General features: G+C 47.8%; 1 protein-coding gene across 18 annotated transcripts in view; it reads left to right on the forward strand.

Annotated features, from left to right (window-relative positions):
• MARK2 (microtubule affinity regulating kinase 2) overlaps nucleotides 1-20,901 on the forward strand; it is a 668,807-nt gene that overhangs the window by 387,297 nt on the left and 260,609 nt on the right. For all 18 annotated transcript variants that reach the window (XM_078660523.1, XM_078660536.1, XM_078660526.1 and 15 more), the window contains one exon: nucleotides 6,547-6,612. In XM_078660523.1, coding sequence (XP_078516649.1) covers nucleotides 6,547-6,612 — 66 coding nt within the window. The remainder of the gene's footprint in view (nucleotides 1-6,546; nucleotides 6,613-20,901) is intronic.

A 20,901-nucleotide genomic window follows, 5' to 3' on the forward strand; every position in this document is an offset into this window, starting at 1 on the left:
ACTTGACCAGGCCACCGTGTCAGGGACTGGCGAGGCAATCTTTGCTGACTCGGTCCTCTCCAGCGATGTTTGCGATGTTCCGCCTCCCGGCAGGTCAGGGATCCTCAGCAGGTTTTCGCCTCCGCCAGGCAGGTAAGGAGAACGAACGTTGATTGAATGTCCATCCAGTTACTCTTTAATCCCGTTACTTGTTAATCCAGTTACTCGGTTGTTTTATCCAAAGAGATGTACGTGCAGCAGGGTGCTAACGGAGATAGACATCAGAATAGGGATCTCCAGCACTGGAGCTCTTACCGAGAGCTCCTACCCGGCGGACATCTTGGAATGGAGGTGACGTGACACAGAATAACGTGACAAAGAATAACACAATATGCCCTTTTTAAAACCGACTATGCACTGCAATATAAGTACACAGAAGTAGAAAAATATTGAATGAAAAAAATAGCATCCTGCAATGTTTTCCCAACTTCGGAGGGGCACGCAGCATCAGTACTAAATAGATCTTTGAAAACTTAAAAACTGACGTACACATATTGTTCTTCCCTGATTAGGTGCACAGCTGCAACTTCCACATCAACCCCAGAACTGCCGGAAAGGCTTCGCCAGCATGCAACTGGAACAGTTGGGTGCTACAGCAAAGTGCAAAAAAAACAACTGCAAGGGAGGAGGCACAGACCTTTTTTCTTGGTCCTTTGGGCTCTGGGGGTCACAGGTAGCCCCACGTTGTCCAGGACATTATCGTCCGCTCTCGGGAGCTGCCACAGGAAAGTTCCCCGGTAAACTCCGGCCTCCCTCTACCCAATTCAGCAGTTTCCCATTTTCTGGCCGCCTCCTACCCTTTCACTCAGGGCGAGAGGAGAGTTGGCTCAGGTTTCAGAGCCTGCCCCTGGAAGCGCGGAGGAAATGACGTAACGCTCCTCACTCTTTCTTATGGTTCAGGATGTCACTGGAAGAGGAGGCCACCCTTGAGGGCTAAGTTGGAAAACAAAGCATATTGACATCTGCGCGGAACCCGGAGGGCTCGTTTTGTAAGCCGGTACATGAAGGAGGTGTGCGCGGCAGGCTGAAACAAGGAAACGGGGGTGGCCATTAGTACAAGCCACGGCCTGCACCTACGCGTTGGTACATTTCGCGCATTACCATCCGTGGAGAGCACCGTGCTGTACACGTGCTGTACGCCGACTCCTCAGCAGCCCGCGCGCCAATTAAACAATTCAATTCTCCAACCTGCTTCGAGCCTGTTTTATAATAAGGCATCCAAACGCCCAATGCGTAATTAAACCTGCTCAGGGATACGCACACAGCCTTCACGCGGGTAAATTAATTACAAAACTACTGAGCGTGTTTATCAACACACCAGAGTGTAAAAGCAGCAACAAATTACCGCACGTCCAGCAGCAGGAGTCTGTAAGCCCCGTCCTTTTCAGACTAAGGGGCGTGTTTTTGTTGATTGACTGAGGACGTCACGGAGAGAAAGGACCGAAAAAACACGCCCCCCAATCCAAAAAAGACTGGGCTTAAATGGAAAGACAAACCTTCTCCAATGGCTGGCCGCCGTTTAGGAAGCCAGCCAATGGAGAAGAGGGGCGGGTTCAAGCCTCTACTAGAAAACATAATTCTCGCCAGCGAGACTGCGCAAGGGCAGCCTATGCTAGCCGAGACCTAAAAACTACATTTAAAATCTCTTCAAAAATACTATATGCATCACCCTTTAGAACATGACTGATTCCAAAGCTAGCCCAATAGGATCTTGCTGTATTCACAATCGTAAAAGGTATGGCAAATTGTATAACATTAAGCAAATCCAGATGTAAATCACTTTCGGGGTAAGCAGTTGAATAGTTAAGTGCTTAACTATTGCAAGCAAACGGGGCCGCTATGCATTGAATTTTGCACTGGATACCTGTTCACTTTGAAAGGTGTTGTTCAACTCCTGGAAGTCCAAACACGCAAATCTCCATTACTGCCTTTCGGGATGTCAAGTTGGAACTAATCATTCCTGTTGCCTTAGTTTCTTTGACGACCCCGAACAAAGCATTCATTTTCCCAACCATTTAATTGTGTTACCATGGAAATGCTCCGCACCTTGTACACCCTCATCGTTGCCAATTCTTCCTGTATACTGTAATAGTAATCTATTTCAGCTTTCGAACATGGATCAAAACATTTCATGGAATATTTTTCCTACATGGTTTCCTGACAACATTCTCTCCATTTTATCATCCACTTTGGAAACTAGGTGGGCATACCCAAGACCTAACAATTCCTGTTGTGCTTGGCCCCTCCAGCCCAGTAAATCTCTGCATGTGTGTACTGTATAAGAATGTCCCCTTATTCTGTGACCACTGAAGAGCAGTCTGAGCTCAAAAGACTATTGCAAAACTATTCCCCACATGACTGTAGGAGGAATTATCATCTTTGTCATCACTGTGCAGCAGGGTTGCAATTCTAACTTGTGACAATACGGTATGCAGTTAACCTAAAACTAACCCTCTAGCAACTAGTTGGACATGGAAACAATGGAGCCGGGCAGCCCGGGCGCCACTACTATACTCCTTCCCTTACATTAGCGGGGAACCTATGGATCCCCCTTACTCAGGAGACGACTGTACAGCATACCCTAAATAAATTTGATCTGAAGACATTTGGGGATTTATTCCCGTAGCGAGGGAAGGAAAAGATGTATAGAGTTTCTTGATTGGCATGTACAAATGTGGACCTAAAATGTACTGTCTGACATTAAGGAAAAAATTATAAATATAAAGTATTAAAAAAAAACGAGTCCTCTCCCTGCAGTCAACTAACATTGCATCACTCTGATAGTTAACCTTCTCCTCTAAAATCTGTTAGGCCAGATCACCCATTCCTACCTTATCTGTATAATACAGATATACCACCACTGCTGGCTGTGCTTTGTTTTCTGCATTCTATTGTTTAGTGTCCCTTTGCATATTCTGCAAACCCACCGCAAAAGCCTCAATTCCCTCTTGAGCAAGATTTTGTTTAATTGATGTCCCTTCTAACTGGTAAATCTTTCGCCACTTGTTTTCCTCCTTACTTGGCAAGTGCACACTGTCACCACACTGCCTCACTTAGTGACACGTTTCACACACTTGGTTGACTTCTGTATATTTAGAGTAATCTAAATAGCTTCTCCTAAAGGTTTTTCTGCCCTAATAATATTGACACAAGGGAGATGTTCAAGTGAACATTTGTGTTGGAGGCATTAAGAATTCGAACCTTTCACTTTTTATCAACTAGTTTTCCTGTATTACGGATTCCTACGTTGTTTGGAGCTCATATAATTTATAGAATGTGGAAGAATATGAAATGGGAAGAGTGTGCACAATGTAGTTCCTTAAGTGTGTGTTGCTTTCACTAGATTCCTCTGTGGTGGGTGTTTTGAGTGTGTCTTGTGCATGGATGATGGCGTGTGTTTTCTTTTTAGGTCTGGCTTGTCAGCGCACTGTTATATGTCCGGATGGGCTGAGTTTATTATGGTGGCAATTCAATGATCAAAGCTAAAAGCCTGAAATGTTGGTAAGAAAAGTCATGATATAAGCTGTAAGCCAGACTTGATTATTGTGAAAAGCATATGGTCAAGCCAATAGGCCTTTTAGGAGGAGTTTACTACCTGAAATCATACATATAACAATATATAGGCTAGAGTTTTGGAGTTGGTTAGTCCTTATGACAAACTGTTGCGGTTGAAGATTTGCACTTGGAGAGTCCCTGTTATGCCATTTAAAAAGCATTTTATATATTTTTTGCCAGCTGTGATTTTGTACTTATTTTTAATTTTGTGACCGCATACCAGTACTTGCCTTTTGGGAAGGCTTATTCGAATACAGAAGACCTGAGTTGGATATTCTAACTAGCCACTGATATGAGCTATAGGCCTGACTGATTTATTTGAAGAAGATACGTCAGAGTCTATTAGGTCTTTTGACTATGAAAATGTACCACAATCTTTTTTGGGAGAATTGTTTAATGTGAAAACCATTTGTCAAAGCCAATAGGCCTCTATAGAATGGATTGTTATTACACTCTGTTGAAGCATACAGACCGGTTTTGCTTGACACGCTTTCTCATAGATTGCTGTTTTAGGCACCGGTTTTGGTGTTCGTTTCCCTTTCCAAAAAACTTTGCGGGCTAGAAGAGTTTACTTTTTATAATCCTTGTTAACCCTCTTAGGAGGGGTTGGATATTGTTTTGCCAACAGTATTTTTGTGTATATTTATACTTTTTTGACTGCATACCTGAGGTTTTCCATGTGGGAACACTTATGCACAATTTACATACCTGAGTAGATTATTGTGACTTGTCAGTATAAAAGCTAAAGAAAGGCTTGTTGATTCATTTGGAAAATCTGATCCTATAGGTTTGATCTGTTTATTATGAGAAGTAATGACAAAGGCAGTTGATCTGAATTACTTATTGTATAATGCTTTCGTTGAAGCCAAATTACATCTAACGGTGGATTGTTAGTTCAGGGTGTTGAAGGCTGTTGACAGGTGTCTTGTTGCATGGAATCCCTGCGGATTAATTTAGTAAGCAACGGTTTGGGTCTTTATCGCCTCAGATAAACCCTTGGGGTAGAAGATTTGCACTGTTAATCCTCGTTAGATAATATTTTTACAACTAATTATATATGTATGTATCTGTACTGTAATTATATATGTATTTGTAATTTTACTGTTTGCTTGACATCTGTGTTGTGAGAAAGTTTGTTCTATGTAGTAGGCCTGAGTAGGTTGTGACTATGAACCAATGGTAAAAGGATTACTAAATTGCGTTTAAGTTTGTAAATATACATTTTGGTACATTGAATCTCACAGATTACTGTAGTAGGCAAAGAGTTTAGTGTTCGTTACTTGCCTTGACAAACCCTGTCGATAGAATATTTGCACTGAGATGACCCTTGCTACACCCTCCTAGGAGGACCTGGCAGGTGTAGCTTGGCCCTTGTAATAAAAAACAAAACAACTTCACTTACATGCATAAATATACTTAAATGGAGGGTGTTTTGGGTCGTCCCTCGTCTGTCTGTTTGAATGCCATACACATTCTGCTTCTCCCCATGACAACGTATTGTAGGGGCAGTGAGTTCATGCAGTTCTGCTATTGGCTGACACTTTATTTTTATTTTTTACTGTACACCTGCACATGCACTTGAAAGTGAGTGTGATTAAATGATTGGGCTAGTGGGACAGTGATTTAGTTTTTCATTTTTCCCTTTCATGGGTCCCCTTACCGCTTGTCAGAAAGTCATACTGGGCTGTTCTCTTTACTTATATGCTTTTCATTTATCTTTCCTATGCGTGTTAAAAACGTGTGTCTGTTTTTATAGGCGATGTTGAAGTAGGTAAATGGAAATGTTTGAGTCTGTGTGTGGATTAGTGGATGCACAAGGATGAGAGACAAATGTATGAGAACTTCTTCAGTGCCTAAACTAATCTGTGACTTGGGTACTTTCAGTTCTAGGCCCGATATATTTCTATTGCCAATGCTTGCTTGTTTCTGTTCTTTACTTATTGTTATTATTGAACGAAAATGTAATAAAATCCTGATGTTTCTTTATCTATGATGATGTCAAAAAGCAGAACTGTTTTAGGTCCACTGTGTTAATTGAGATGCACCTTGAACTCGTACATGCTTGGCAGATGAACGTTTGGGTCCCTTGAAATGAAGTGTTTGGGCCTACCTGGATGAATAGTGTGATCTTTCAATTTTTGGAATTGGAGAAATCAGAAATGTGGTCCTAAATTAAAGATGTGCGTGGCTGTGCAGATTCCGATGTATTTTGAAATCTTCATAAACAAGATTTTGACAGACCTTCCGTTGCACCTCTGTCTTTGGATGAACCTGGGCTAAAGGTATAGCCTATTAATGTAAGGTATATATGGGTCTTCAAGTGCAGATTTCCTTGTACGCAGAGAAGAGTTTACAACTGCATATTTAATTTTAAAACATTTTTTATTGCCTTGAAAGTAAAATGTTTCAGGCAGTCCTGAAGAGCACCTACCCAGTGCCTTTGGTTTGTCCACAGTGCTTTGAAACATTAGTCAATCCCAGAAAGAGATGCATACTGTGCCAGACACAAACCTGGTGAGCAGTAGAAACGCAGAAGAAAACTTTTACATTGGGTGAACTTATTGGCCGCATCCCTTTAAGGAATGGGCTGAACAAGGAGCATGTCAAGGGCTACTTAATCATACTGTTTTACCTATGGAAGAGCCATTTGGTGTGAGCGAATTCCAGCTATGCCCTATCTTGAACTGGATAGAGGACAGACCCAATTTTCTTAATTTGTGATGAATGTTTCGTCCCACATCCCTCGTGGATGGCAGTGAATTTTGGACAGTTCACTTCATTTAAATACCATTGACTGAATCTGTAAAGTGAGGTAAGTCTGTATGTCCAGTATCTTGATAATCGTGCAAATTGCGGTCCATGCTGCTTTTGTTGGATTCACCCACAACTCTTATCTAGGTTACTCTTTAACTCTTGCAATTCTGACCGATCCTTTCTTTTGTTCTCTTACAGTTAAATTATTTGAAGTGATAGAAACTGAGAAAACGCTGTATCTAGTGATGGAGTATGCTAGTGGAGGTAAGTTCTTTCCGAGCGGTCTCTTTCAAACAGTTACAGTGCCTGCAACTGTGTAAGAAGCTCCTTGCGTAAATGGTCTTCTAGTATCCATTTATACTATTGGCTATCTTATGGCTCTTAACTATAGTGCTCTCTGTGTTTACTGATTAAACACCTCTGGTATCTCTAATTCTTGCCTCTTTGTCACATGATGCCATTTCCCATTACTATTTCCATTTACTGAGCGATATGATTTTTCCCCTGCCCCCCTCCTCTTCGAGTAGATGGTGCCTTTCTTTTCTGTCTACCCACATCGCTGTTATCTTTGGTGGAATAGTAGTGTTTTGAGATAATTTTGCCTCTTACTCTCAAATCCATCTTGGATGGTTACCTTTCTTTCCAAATGGCACCATATGCTAGTTCTCCAATTCCCAGTTAATACTTTTTTATTCAAATATATTTATTTGCATTTTGTAATTTTTTCTTTTAAAGGACATATTTCAATCTTATAGTTAACAATAGAAGTATACAATGTAAGGGGCCAGTTGGCTACATGGTAATCTGGATCATTTTCTCTGCTGAGACCTGTTAAAGTGAACACTATCAATACTATATACTAAGAGGTTGTTTATTATGACCTCTTTACGTTGCATCACGCTTAAGTGTCCAAAAGGGTGCATAATTTATGTCCATTGGGATAGCAAGATACTTATCTTACGTGATACTGTCCCCAATTAATACTTATTGTAAAGGATTCTATGCTTCTATCTGCCCGAACCTTTTTTTGCTCTATGCTCCACCTGCCTAACATCCTCTGTTTCATTGGTCTTTATTGGTTATTTCATAGGAAGTTGTTTGTTCCCTCATTCCTTTACCCCTCTCCTCATTCATTTTCTTTCCCACACCCATGGCCGTCCTCTACTACCTTCTCTATAATGTCTGCTCCCTTAATTACCAGCCATCCTGCTCTTAGCCGGTCTTCTTGATTTTCTTTTCACATCACCATTGCTTTGCTATACTTTCCTGCTTTACCTATGCCCTGTTAAACTGCTTTTGCTTGTTATTCAACCCATTTTCTGCTTCGCCTCCTTTCTTCTTCTCCTTTCCCTAGTAACACGGGGCTAGATTAAACTATTTGGTTCAAATTAGTAATCTCTTCGAAACAATAGAAAACGAGATGTGAAACATTTAAAATTATAGAAACCAATACAAGGGATTCATGTTGGGTAGTGATAAATGAACAAGAGGGTAGGTAGAGTTAAAGAAACAGAAAGGGGAGCAGGACATTAATGAGTCATACTGGGGATGTTCGGTAAGGAGTGAGCAAAGAAACAGATGAGGGAAAACTGGAAGAGTATGTGGGTGAATGGGGGACATGAGAGAAGGAGTTGGTTAAAAAAAAAGTAAGCAGTGTTTTAATTTCTGACAAAATACAGGTTGAAACAGTTTTGTTAATGATTAGTAGATTGTGAGTGGACTTTTGAAGAACCACACTTGGTTGAATTGCTTTGAAAAATGTGTCCGAGGCATGTGGGCTGCTGAATTCATATCTTGTGCATAGATCGCCGCCTATTGTTGTGTCCGGATTATTGCACTTTGTTGTCCTGGAAGAGTCTTTAAAGTATCACGAGATAGGTGACTCCTCCCCTGGACTACAGTGTGCATGGGCATCTTCTCCATCCTCAGATTGGTTTTTTCCGCCATTGGGTTCGGATGTTATTCCTTTACTCCAACTTCGGAAACCAAAATTAACTAATTTAAAGACCAAAAGGCCTTCGACTTCGATGATATTGTTCTCATTCGATACTTATTGACTCAACCAACCTTTCCATCTTGATCCGGTCGTCGACGCGGGCCGTTGGGCCTTTCGACGCCACGTGGGCCTGCTGTCGATGGAAAGGAGCCCATTCAAAAGGTGCCCACAATGCCACTCCAAATTCCCGCATACTGACAAGCGTACAGTATGCAACAAGTGCTTATCACCAGAGTACAACGAAGAAAATTGCCCAGCGTGTGCCCAATTCCGTTTGAAAAAGACCATCCGGATTCGACGGGCTGCTAGGCAAGAGATGCAGCGACCGGCACCGTAATCAGACAACATCTTCGACGATTAACACGACCTCCCAGAAGCGGCGGACTCTGATCTAGAAATCGTCACCGTTGAGCACCAGTCGGACTCCGATGACCAGATCCCGCTGGGGCAAACAGTGAGTACACATCCCCCAACCCCGCTCGTCCCGAAACCGAAGGCTCCTGTCGAAGCATCGCCTAAAGGCCTTAGCCGAGATCGAAAAACCCCTTCAGAAGCCCCGCCTTCCAGCTCTCTGCTCCAAAGACCAAAACAAAGCCTTCAGAGAGCCCAGGACCAAGTAACATTCACCCCCAAGAAGGTCGTCTAACCCAAAAGGGTTGTCGAACCCAAGGTCGTAGAGCCAAAAAAGGCAGTCGAGCCAAAAGTCGTCGAACCGAAGAAGGCCGTCGAGCCAAAGGTTGGCGAACCAAAGAAAGTCGACCAACCAAAGGGCGTCGAGCCGACGAAGGTGGTCGAACCAAAGAAGGTCGTCCAACCCAAAAAGGTTATCGAGCCAAAAGCTATCGAGTCAAAGAAAAGCCTCTAACCTAAACAGGTCGCCGACCCGAAAAAAGTACCCGATACTAAAAGGAGTGCAAATAAGCCAAAGCCAGTCGAACCGAAAAAAGGTATCGACTCGACCAAAAACACTGACCCTAAAAAAGGCGTATAGCACAAAAAGAGGACCGAACTGAAACAGATCGTCGACTCAAACAAAGTCGCCGAACCAAAAAAGACTGCCAAACCAATAAAAGACGTCAAACCAAAAAAGGTTACCGACCCCAAACTGACAGTCGAGCCGAAAAAGACTCCAGAACCAAAGGCCCTCGAGCCAAAAGGTCACAAGCAAGTCAGTAAGGCAAAAACATCGGCGCCAAAGCCACGGACAGTGGAGGAGGAACTCTTCCATCCTGATCCAGAATCGGAGGAACAATCAGAACTGTATATAAACCCCGAAACCGGCAAAGTTTCCATCTATTACCGGAAAAGGAGACCATTGGACACGGACACTACTTGCCCTGTACCACCGAAGAAAAAGGACTTCGGGACATCTCCCTCTAGGCCTTTTACTCCTCCTCCTTTCTATCCTAATATGCCTTTTGTGCCCTACTCTCCTACACACTCAGACTACAACGATGAGGATAACATGGGGGAAGATCCTCAGGAAGATTTTAATGACCCAAAGGATCCACAGGCTCAGGATGACATATGGGATGATCAGAATGATCCATATGACACACAACCCATCCCTGACACCTCCCAATACCCTACAAAACCGTTGCCTACCGATGACACCATTGTTTTTAACCAACTGCTAGATAGGGCAGCAAAATACCACAAGGTCGACATGCACACTGACTCAATAGAAGAAGATTTTCTATTTGACACTTTTCCAACCTCCGCGAAAAATGTCAGGACACTTCCTATGCTAAAAGGGGTACTAAAACACGCACCAAACATATTCAAAGATCCAGCCAGGGCACGGGTGCTCAATCCCAGGATTGAGAAGAAATATAAGGCGGCCCCTACAGACCCTACTTACATTAAATCCCAGTTGCCTCTAGACTCACTGGTAGTAGCAAACGCTCGCAAAAGGGCCAACTCGCAAATAACAGGAGACGCTCCACCTCCTGACAAAGAGTCTAAAATATTGGAAGCCTCAGGCAAAAGAGTGGCCTCACAGGCTGCTAATTCATGGAGGATCGCAAACACACAGGCTCTCCTAGCTCGCTATGATAGAGCGCACTACGACCAGCTTGAAGGTTTACTGCAACACCTGCCAGAACCTTTCAAAGCTCAGGCTAGCGACCTCATACAGGAAGGCAAATTTATAACTAATGCTTCCATTAAATGTGCACTTGACGCAGCCGACACAGCAGCCAGGTCAGTTAACACTAGCGTGTTACTACGCAGACACGCGTGGCTACGCATCTCTGGTTTTAAGAACGAGGTGCAATCCAGCATCCTTAACCAACCAGTTAATCAAGACTTCCTGTTTGGTCCTGCAGTAGATACCATTTTAGACAAAATGAAGAAAGATACTGAAACTGCAAAATCTATGGGCGCACTGCAGTTTCAACAACATAGAGGTTCCTTTCGTCGGTCCTCCTACAGAGGCACCGCAAGAGGCAACACTTCACAGACTTCCCTGCATACAAAAGCAACACCCAAAGCTCCTTTAATAAAGGCTCCAACAGGGGAGGTTACAGAGGCAATAATAACAAAGGCAGAGGACGTGGCGGCAATAACACCAGAGCCTCCACTGCCGCCAAACAGTGACTTCATCACACTCCCTCCATACCATCCAACACCAGTCGGAGGCAGAGTCAAACAGTTCCCACCAGTCTGGAATGCAATTACCACAGACAGGTGGGTGAGACAAATTATCCAGTATGGTTATTGCCTGGAACTCACTTCTACTCCACCCAACCTACCTCTCTGACAATGTCCTATGTCCAAAGAACACATCACACTGCTACAACAAGAGGTTAAATCCATGCTAGAAAAGGGAGTCATAGAAATAGTCCCTTTTCAACACCAAGGAACAGGAGTATACTCCGTATACTTCCTTATTCCAAAAAAGGACGGGTCCCTCAGACCAATATTGGACCTCAGGCCTCTAAACCAATACATACTCTCGGAGCACTTCCATATGATCACTCTACAACAAGTACTCCCGTTACTCCAGCAAGACGACTTCCTAGCAACATTAGACCTCAAGGGCGCATATTTTCCCTACCTATACATCCAGCTCACAGGAAATACCTCTGGTTCACAATAGAAGCTCAACATTATCAATTCAAGGTTCTCCCCTTCGGGGTAACCACAGCCCCAAGAGTGTTCACAAAATGTTTAGCGGTAGTAGCTGCACACCTCAGAAGGCAACACATCCATGTGTTTTCATACCTGGACGATTGGCTCATAAAGGTGTGCAAGCCATACGTCTCAGACACTCCAGCTGCTACACAGCCTGGGTTTTCCATGAACTACCCAAAATCACATCTACATCCCTCTCACATACAACAATATCTGGGGGCTACAATAAATACCTCTGTAGCAAAAGCATATCCAAATCAAGCAAGGATAGCCAACATGCAGACTGTCATCCAGAAATTTCAGCCACAACACTCTTTGCCAGCTTGAGTATTCATGCAGCTCATAGGCATGATGGCCTCCTGTATATTCATTGTCCCCCATGCCCGACTTCAAATGCGTCCACTACAGGAATGCCTAGCATGGCAGTGGAACCAAGCTCCGGGACAACTAAAAGACCTAGTGTTGGTAGACAGTCGCGCTTACAACTCTCTGCAGTGGTGGAACCCACAAAACCTTTCCAATGGGCGACTGTTCCAAGAGCCGGTTCCACAAGTAGTACTAACAGCGGACGCATCACTGACAGGTTGGGGAGCCCATTTACTTCAATACACAGTCCAAGGGCTCTCGACAATCAAACAAAGGAGACTGCATATCAACCAACTAGAGTTGCTAGCAATATTTCTGGCACTAAAAGCATTCCAGAAATACCTGTGCAACAAGGCTGTGTTGATCCGGACGGACATGACAGCCATGTACTATATTCAGAAACAAGGAGGGACACACTCTCCACAACTGTCCCACTTAGCACAAAACATATGGACGTGGGCAATTCCAAGAAACATTTTTCTCCTAGCAGAACACCTGCCAGGAAAAGACAATCAAGTAGCGGATCTGTTAAGCAGACAGTCACAGCTACACGAATGGGAGATTCACCCTCAAGTTCTCCAACCATTCTTCCAAAAATGGGGGCATCCAGAGATAGATCTGTTTGCCACAAACGAAAACTCAAAATGCCAGTACTTTGCCGCCAGGTTCGCTCATCCGTTGTCACAGGGCAATGCGATATGGATGAACTGGTCAGGCAGATTTGCGTACGCTTTTCCACCAGCTCCACTGATTCCGCTGGTGGCACGCAAACTACGTCAGCAGTCACTAACGATGATCCTGGTTGCTCCCACATGGGCAAGACAGCCATGGTACACAATGTTCCTGGAACTTTCAATAGTTCCCCACCAAAGACTGCGCCTCTCATCCCATCTTTTAACTTAGAACCATGGAGAAATCAGGCACCCAGATCCCAATCAGATGAACCTAGCGATCTGGCACCTGAGGTCTTAGAGTTCAGATACCTTAACTTACCTCCTGATTGCATGAACATTATCAAGGAGGCAAGACGGCCAACTACTAGCGTATGCTATGCAGCTAAATGGAAAAGATTTGTAATTTACTGCAACATTAACCAAATCAATCCATTAGATGCTTCCATCCAAAACATTATCTGTTACCTCTTGCACCTTCAAAGATGCAATCTAGCATACTCTTCTATAGGGCTACATCTTGCTGCTATAGCAGCATATCTCCAGAACAGACAACACCTGTCCCTGTTTAGAGTACCCCCAATCAAAGCTTTTATGGAAGGTCTTAAACGGATAATCCCGCCAAAGCACCCACCTTCACCAGTCTGGAACTTAAATATAGTACTTACCAGACTTATGGGACCTCCTTTTGAACCACTCCATTTATGTGAATTACAATTTCTAACATGGAAGGTGGCATTTTTGATTGCCATTACCTCCCTCAGGCGAGTAAGTGAGCTACAGGCACTAACCATCCAAGAACCTTTCATGCAAATACAAGCAAATAAGGTAGTACTTCAGACTAACCCTAGGTCATGCCAAAAGTCATATCCACTTTCCATATCAATCAATCCATAGAATTGCCAGTTTTCTTTCAAAACCCAGAGTCAGTGGCTGAAAGAGCCCTACACACACTAGATGTAAGGAGAGCTCTGCTATATTATGTGGACAGGACTAAATCATTTAGGAAAACAAAGCAACTGTTTGTTGCTTTTTCCCCACAATATAAAGGTAATCCCGAGGGGGGCGTGGCCGAACAGCCACGATGGCGGACGGCTCCTGCTAGAGCTCTGTGCCCGGCCGGGCTTTATCCTGCGAAATACAGCCTAGCGGGATCCAACGGACTGCTGCGAGGTGGGCCCGGAGGCGGAATCCCGCGGGGACCACGAGACCCGAGGCGGCGGCAGGACAACACGCTGGGAAAGCACCCAGCTGACCAAGCGGAGACCCGCGGCGTGAGGCCTTAGAAGGCGGGGATCCGGCGACGGCCCTCTCGACCCCGGGTCCTGACCGGAGGTGGGTGCCGGATTTTGCTGAGCGGGGTCATTGCCCTGAGGACACTGGCAGCGGAGGCCTGGGACCCTGAAGAAGCCACCGGCAGGCGGCGATGCCATGGAGGTACAGCGTAGGGGGTGAAAGGCAGCGCGCTGAGACCCAGAGCTGTGGTAGCGGCCCGGCACTGGGGCGGGCCTCCATCTTGGGAACCGCGTAGCGAGGAGCCCTGGGACAGCGAACTGGTCCGTACAGAGGGAGTACCTTCTGAGACCCCTTACGGCTCTGTCCTCCCCCCCCCCCCCCACCCCCCTCCCCACCCCCCGCGAACCTTCTGTAGCTGGCGGACCGGTCCCGGTGGGCGACCCGAGGTGCGTGGGCCGGTGTACGGGAGGCCGCGGCCCGGTGATCACGGGCCTGCACGCCGGGTGGCAGCTGGAGCGGGGAGTTGGCCCCTTGCGCTGCTACCGGAAAGTATCTCTGTTGATCGGCTGCCTGCGGCGACTCGGTGGGGGGGGGGGGAGGGGGGGGGGGCAGATCCCCTGTGAAGACCCTGGTTGCGGGCTGGAGTACCCGGCTTCTTCCGTGCTGGGAGCCGGGGAGCTACCCTATCGGCTGGCACACAGAACACCGGAGACGCAGTGACTGCAGTGTGGAGCCTGAGGGGCCGACAGCAATCCGAGCAGAGAGAAACGGTCCTTAAAGTCACGCACTGTATGGTTCGGAAGGGCCAGAGACACGTGGACGGTTCAGGCGAGATGGTGGGGACTGGCCCACAGCCGGGTGCGGGAGCAGGTGGTGGCGACCCTGGCCTGGGCTACCGGACGGGGCTGAGTACCCAACAACCTGATAAACTGGACCTTATCCTTCAGGAGATCCGCGATTCCCGCCAAGCACTGGAACACCAACTGGGAACTCTCACCAATAACCTCTCCCTCCTGAAAGCGGACCATGGAAAGCTGGCGGAAAAGGTCAAGGACCACGGGCTTGCACTCGCGGACCTCACACCCAAGGTGGCTGACCATGACACGTCCATCCGGGACATTCAGGGACAGAAGACCGCGTTGTTGGAGCGGGATGAAGACGCGGAAGGCCGTAATCGGAGGAATAATATACGGGTCATAGGTCTGCCGGAAATATGCGAGGATCCACGAGCTGAGGAGTACATGGAGCAATGGTTCAGAGAACATGTGGCGACGGACGGACTCTCCCCATACTTCTGTGTGGAACGAGCGCACAGAATCCCGACGGGACAACCTCGGCCGGGTCGCCCTCCTCGCCCTCTCATCGTCCGTATCCTCAACTACCGTGATAGGGACGCCCTACTGAGGAAAGCCCGAGAGAGATCCAACATCCTGTTCGAAAACCAAAGGGTGTCACTCTATCCGGACTACACGAACATGGTGCAGAAACAGAGAGCCTCCTATATGGAGGTGAAGAAGAAACTGAGAAGTGCGCAACTGAAATATGCCTTACTATTCCCAGCCCGCCTGAAAGTCATCCACGGTAAGAAATCACACTTTTTCGAGAGCCCAGCAGACGCTGAGGAATGGCTTGAGGTGATGGGACTGGACGGCAGCCAGGAGGCATCCCAGGAAGAGATGGCGAGAGCACTGGACAGGAACTCGGGAGGTAGCCGCCACTCCTCGTCTGGATCCGGAAGGGGCCACGCAGAACGCGGCCCATCACGGACCCATCAACGGGATGAACGACAGGAGGCCATCTCCCTCGCTGGCGCCTTCAGGGAAGATCCGGCGAAAATCACCACAGACGCCGAGGACGCCACAGGACACTCAGACTCTGAAAATAGCGTGGTACTCTTTCCGACGATCACCCCTAGAGCTGCGGACGACCTCATAGACAGCTAGCCCGAGGGGAGATACCCGGCACCGACTTCTTTGCAGCAGTTTACGTATGGTATCCTTTTTGAAATGATGACTTCTAGCCCTGGGAACCGGTATCAGATTGGGCATCGGGGTGGGGAGGGTTAGGCGGGACGGGGAGGAACAGACACTGGCCCACCCCCCGGTGCACCCTATACCCACTGGAAAAGATGGTGTGCCGGTTGCCACAGGGTGTGGATTATAACTGCTAATGGACGAGTATATTAGGACTGTATGTTATTACACTGCACTTCCTTTTCAGTATTAAGCGCCCGGCCGGGCTACCGTTGAGCCGGTGGAGACCGGACCTGGTAACACGATGTCTATACGTGTGCTGGAGCTACCGCCCCCCCATGGCAAAGGCACTATACGTGTGCTGGAGCTACCGCCCCCCCATGGCAAAGGCACAACTGTTCGGTATTTTATGTTCATAATGTTAGTTGGGCTCGGCTATGTTCTATGGCTGCGCCAAGTTTGTTTTGGAAATGTTAAAGGTCTTTCTAGGTGCCCTCTCCTTGGATCAGCTCCCCGGTGTTCTAGACACGCGACCACCCCTGGGAATAGCTCTATCACCCGCAGACAATGGCTGAACAATCTGGACTGTACAGATTTATTACCTGGAATGTACGAGGGCTAGGGGCGGTGCAGAAAAGGCATAGGGTCCACTCCTACCTCCTTAGACAGCAAACACACATCGCCTTTTTACAAGAAACGCACCTCACGGCCTCTGAAGCGCAAAATCTGCGGAAGAAGTGGAGAGGGACTGTGTACTCCACGTCCTACTCAGCATTTTCCAGGGGGGCCACTATCTGGGTGCGCCACGGGACACCCTTCACTGCACTAGAACAGAAAACAGACGAACAGGGCAGATATATCCTGGTTAAAGGGGCTCTAGACGGCCGATTGATTGTGCTGGGCTGTATCTACGCCCCGAACTACGATCAGGAATCATTCTTGGGAGCGCCCTATCCCCGTGGACGGACCTACCCTGTGTGCTCGGAGGGGACTGGAATGCGGTACTGGACCTGACCCTGGATCGATCGCATCCGCCTTTACAGGCGGCCGGCGTCGCCAAGCTCACTGAAACATTTGGGGCGTGGGTAGACGGCTGGAGACTTAATGACGTATGGCGAGAGATACACCCCACACACAGAGTACTCATTCTACTCCCCAGTACACAGCTTGCACACACGTATTGACCGATTCCTATGTACCCGCTTGCTAACCCCATTGATGGGCGCCCCACAATATCTAGCAAAGACGTTCTTGGACCACAGACCCCTTAAATGTACGATTACTTGGGGTAGAGTCCCGACCTCAGTCCCTACGTGGCGGCTGGACCCCCAGCACCTGGAGGACTTCCCATTCAAGGCGACTATCTCGGAGGCCCTGACACAATACTGGGAGGTTAACTGGGACACTGCCTCCTCCAACTTGGTGGTTTGGGATGCAATGAAGGTGGTTGTACAGGGAGTAGCGATTGGGCAGCTGGTGGGAGCTAGGCAGGAGATTCATAGGAAGCTATGTGAGGTGGAGAACTGTATAGCAGTGCTTGAGCGAGAGGTGGTGTTAGACCCAGGGAAACAACAGGCGCTGCAGGAACAGAATATTGCACACGCCGAGACGCTAGAAACACTACGCACCATGGACTACAAGGCCTACTTACGACAACACACGGAGGCGGACCGCTCTGGGCCGCTGCTGGCCCGAGTGATCCGAGACAAGCCGGACGCCCCAGTCATTACCCAAATCCGAAACCACAGGGGTGACCTAGTGAAAACCCAAGCTGACATCAATCGGGCATTCCATGACCATTTACAGGCTCTGTATGCCCCTACTGACATAATTGACCCTACACTCATAACTGACTTCATGAAGGACCTCCCTTTCCCCCAACTGTCCGCGGCGACACAGGAATCCATAGAGGGCCCCGTCACCCAACACGAGATACGCGCTGCGATCACACACTTAAATAAAAACAAGACTCCGGGCATGGATGGACTCCCGGTGGAGTTCTATTCTACTTATGCCGACACACTAGTTACCGGTACTGGAACGGATGTACAGGGAGGCCAATGAGAGGGGTCATCTGACACACACAACGATGCAAGCTATAGTAATCTCGATCCCTAAGCCAGACAGAGACAACCTGGAGATTGCGAATTATAGACCCTTATCTATGCTGGCTACGGAATATAAAATCCTAAGCAAAGCTATTGCCCTACGTATTCAACCCCACTTGACCACACTTGTCCAGTGAGGCTTCCTTCCAGGGCGCAGTACCTCCCTCAACACGAGACGCCTACACGCTATTATGTCAGCGTCACCAGCTGAAATGACGCGGGCGGGGTGTTTCGCATTAGACCTTAGACAAGCATTTGATTCGCTCTCTTGGCCCTTCATGTTTGAAGCCCTGTCTCGCTTTGGTTTTCCAGCCCCGCTACTACGGTGGATTAGGCTGCTATACACTGATCCCACAGCTAGGGCGAGAACCGGACGTTATGTGTCAGCTGAGTACCCGGTCCACCGGGGCACCAGGCAGGGATGCCCCCTGTCCCCGTTGTTGTTCGTGTTGGTGTTGGAACCACTAGCCATCGCACTTCGCCAGCACGCGGAGACCCTGGGAGTTCCAGTGGCAGGGACGTCCCACATTCTATCCGTGTATGCGGATGACATGTTACTTTATCTCCGCGATCTGGAGGCAGACCACACACGACTGAGTGACACCTTCTGACGATTTGAGACGGCGCCTGGCCATCAACCCGGACAAATCTGTAGGATTTTATTTCCGGGAGGAGCCCAACCCGCCTTCTCTGCAGTTCGGTACTTATACGATCCTGGTTGCCCGAACCAGTTTTAAATAGCTGGGAATTAGTGTATACCGGAGGTTGGAGGACCAACTGGACGGTACTATATCGAGGGCCATTACTGGTCTCCGGGGTAGCGTTGACTTTTGGACATCGCTCCCATTGTCTGTCATGGGACGCATCGCCATAGCAAAGATGGTAATGCTGCCACGGCTGCTCTACTATTTTGTGAATTTGCCCATCTGCATCCCGCGACGTTCCTTTGAATCCCTCAACTCCCTACTGGTCACCCTTATCTGGGCGACGGGCAGACGATGAGTCAGCCTGCGGAAACTACAACTCAGCACCTCCCAGGGAGGACTGGGAGCCCCGGACTTCCAGGGCTACTTTTACGCCAGCCAACTCCAATGGCTGTCTTATTGGCTGGCCGGGAGGAATCTCCAGGAAATTGGATGGACAGCAGGCCGGCTCGCACAGGGCGGCCTACATGCCCTATTGCTGCCCAGGAGTAGAATCCCGCGAGAGTGCCACCCACTGCTCCGTACTGCTCTTCTATGTTGGAGGAGGGCTTTGGCCTACACGTCCGCGACCAGGCCATACGCAGATAACATTTCACTGTTGGGACTACCAACACCACAGGGACGACTGACTGCCCGTGCCCTCAGTGACTGGATGGCGAATGGGATTGAAGACGTGGGCAGTTTTTTCGGGGACGACCAATCGTTCGATTACCCCACCTTCGTGCACGTGACAGGGACCTCGGACAGACACTACATGCTACATGCCACTGTCTCACACTACATTCGAACGACCTGGGCGCCGCAGCGCACTCGTCCACGGCAACATGAACTGGTACACCTGGTGCACTACATGGGGGCCAGGGGACACTTGGTGAGATGGCTGTACACCGGGATTAGGGCTCATGCTGCACTCTCCCCTGATGCACTGAGGGAATCTTGGTCACGGGGAAGACTTCACGGACGCAACCTGGCGGGTGGCCCTGGAACACCCAAAGAGAGTTTCTCGAAGTGTGAGATTTAAATACATACAGGCCATGATACTCCACAGGGCATACCTTACCCCCGCCAGAATTCACAAGATGTTCCCCACTGCCTCCCACCAGTGCCCACGATGTGGAGCGGACGAGGCAGGTTTCCTCCACATGCTTTGGTCGTGCCCGCGGCTCAGTGGGTACTGAAACGAAGTATGCCAGACACTACGAGAGGTGACCCACATACAAGTGAGGGAGAGTGCACTGTATTGCCTGGCAGGTGCTCGACCTCGCCCTAAGCCTTTAAAACCTAAGCTGAGATTTGTGGACTTAGGCCTCCTTTTGGCAATTAGGAAAATCACAATGATGTGGAAGTCCCCGAGAGCACCTAGAATAGAGACATGGCGAGCGGATGTTGTGAAGTGGGGCAGAATAGAAGGAGTAGCCCTTAGGAAGGAGGAGGAAGGTGGTAGGCGGAAAACCCCGCTGGCACTGGACTGGGAGGTCATGCTTTTAGCATTGGAAGGTGAGGACCAGCCGTTGACCCAGGACCCCTGAATGCACTAAGGCCCAGAGGGAAGGTTGAGGACTGTACCGGGCCCAGGGGAGGAACAGAGGGTGGTTGGAAGAATTTCAACTCGATGATCCTGGGGGAGACTGGATAACGTTGGGGAGTAAATGCTAGACCTGTTGGGAGAGACAAAGCACTACAGTTGATGGAGGGGGGGGGATAGTTGGGGAGCGAGTGGGTGGGTATTTACACGTCCTGTTGAGAATAGAGCCACTCCCTACAGCAAGCAAATATTGGGAGTTACGACCTAGAGGCTGACGCTACGCTCTAAACTAGGGGTTAGGGAGAAAAATGAAAACCGTGATGTACTGTATACCTGACGTAAATACTGTATACAAATGTGATGATTGTACTTCATTAATAAAGTTTGTTTAAAAAAAATATATATAAAGGTAATCCCATCTCAAAATCAGGAATAGCCAGGAGGATAGTTAAAAGGCATCCAAATATGCTATCAAAAAGCTAAACGTACTCTAACAGTTCCCCCAAAAGCACACTCTACGCGTAAAATGGGGGCATGGCTTTCCTAGGGAATATTCCCCTTGAAGACATATGTAGGGCAGTTACATGGTCTACCATACACACTTTCACTAAACACTATTGTGTAGACGTGCAATCAAAGCAGTAAGCTGCGGTAGGCCAGGCTGTCCTTAAAACACTTTTTCAGACTGCTGCAGCTGGTATAGGTGACCACCGCTAGAGGAGATACTGCTATACAGTCTATGCACAAGATATGAATTCAGCAGCCCACATGCCTCGAACTGAATATGCTACTTACCAGTATGCATCTGTTCTTGGCATGTAGGGCTGCTGACATTCATA

Source organism: Lissotriton helveticus, chromosome 9 (assembly GCF_964261635.1).
Source record: "Lissotriton helveticus chromosome 9, aLisHel1.1, whole genome shotgun sequence".
Classification (NCBI taxonomy): Eukaryota; Metazoa; Chordata; class Amphibia; order Caudata; family Salamandridae; genus Lissotriton; species Lissotriton helveticus.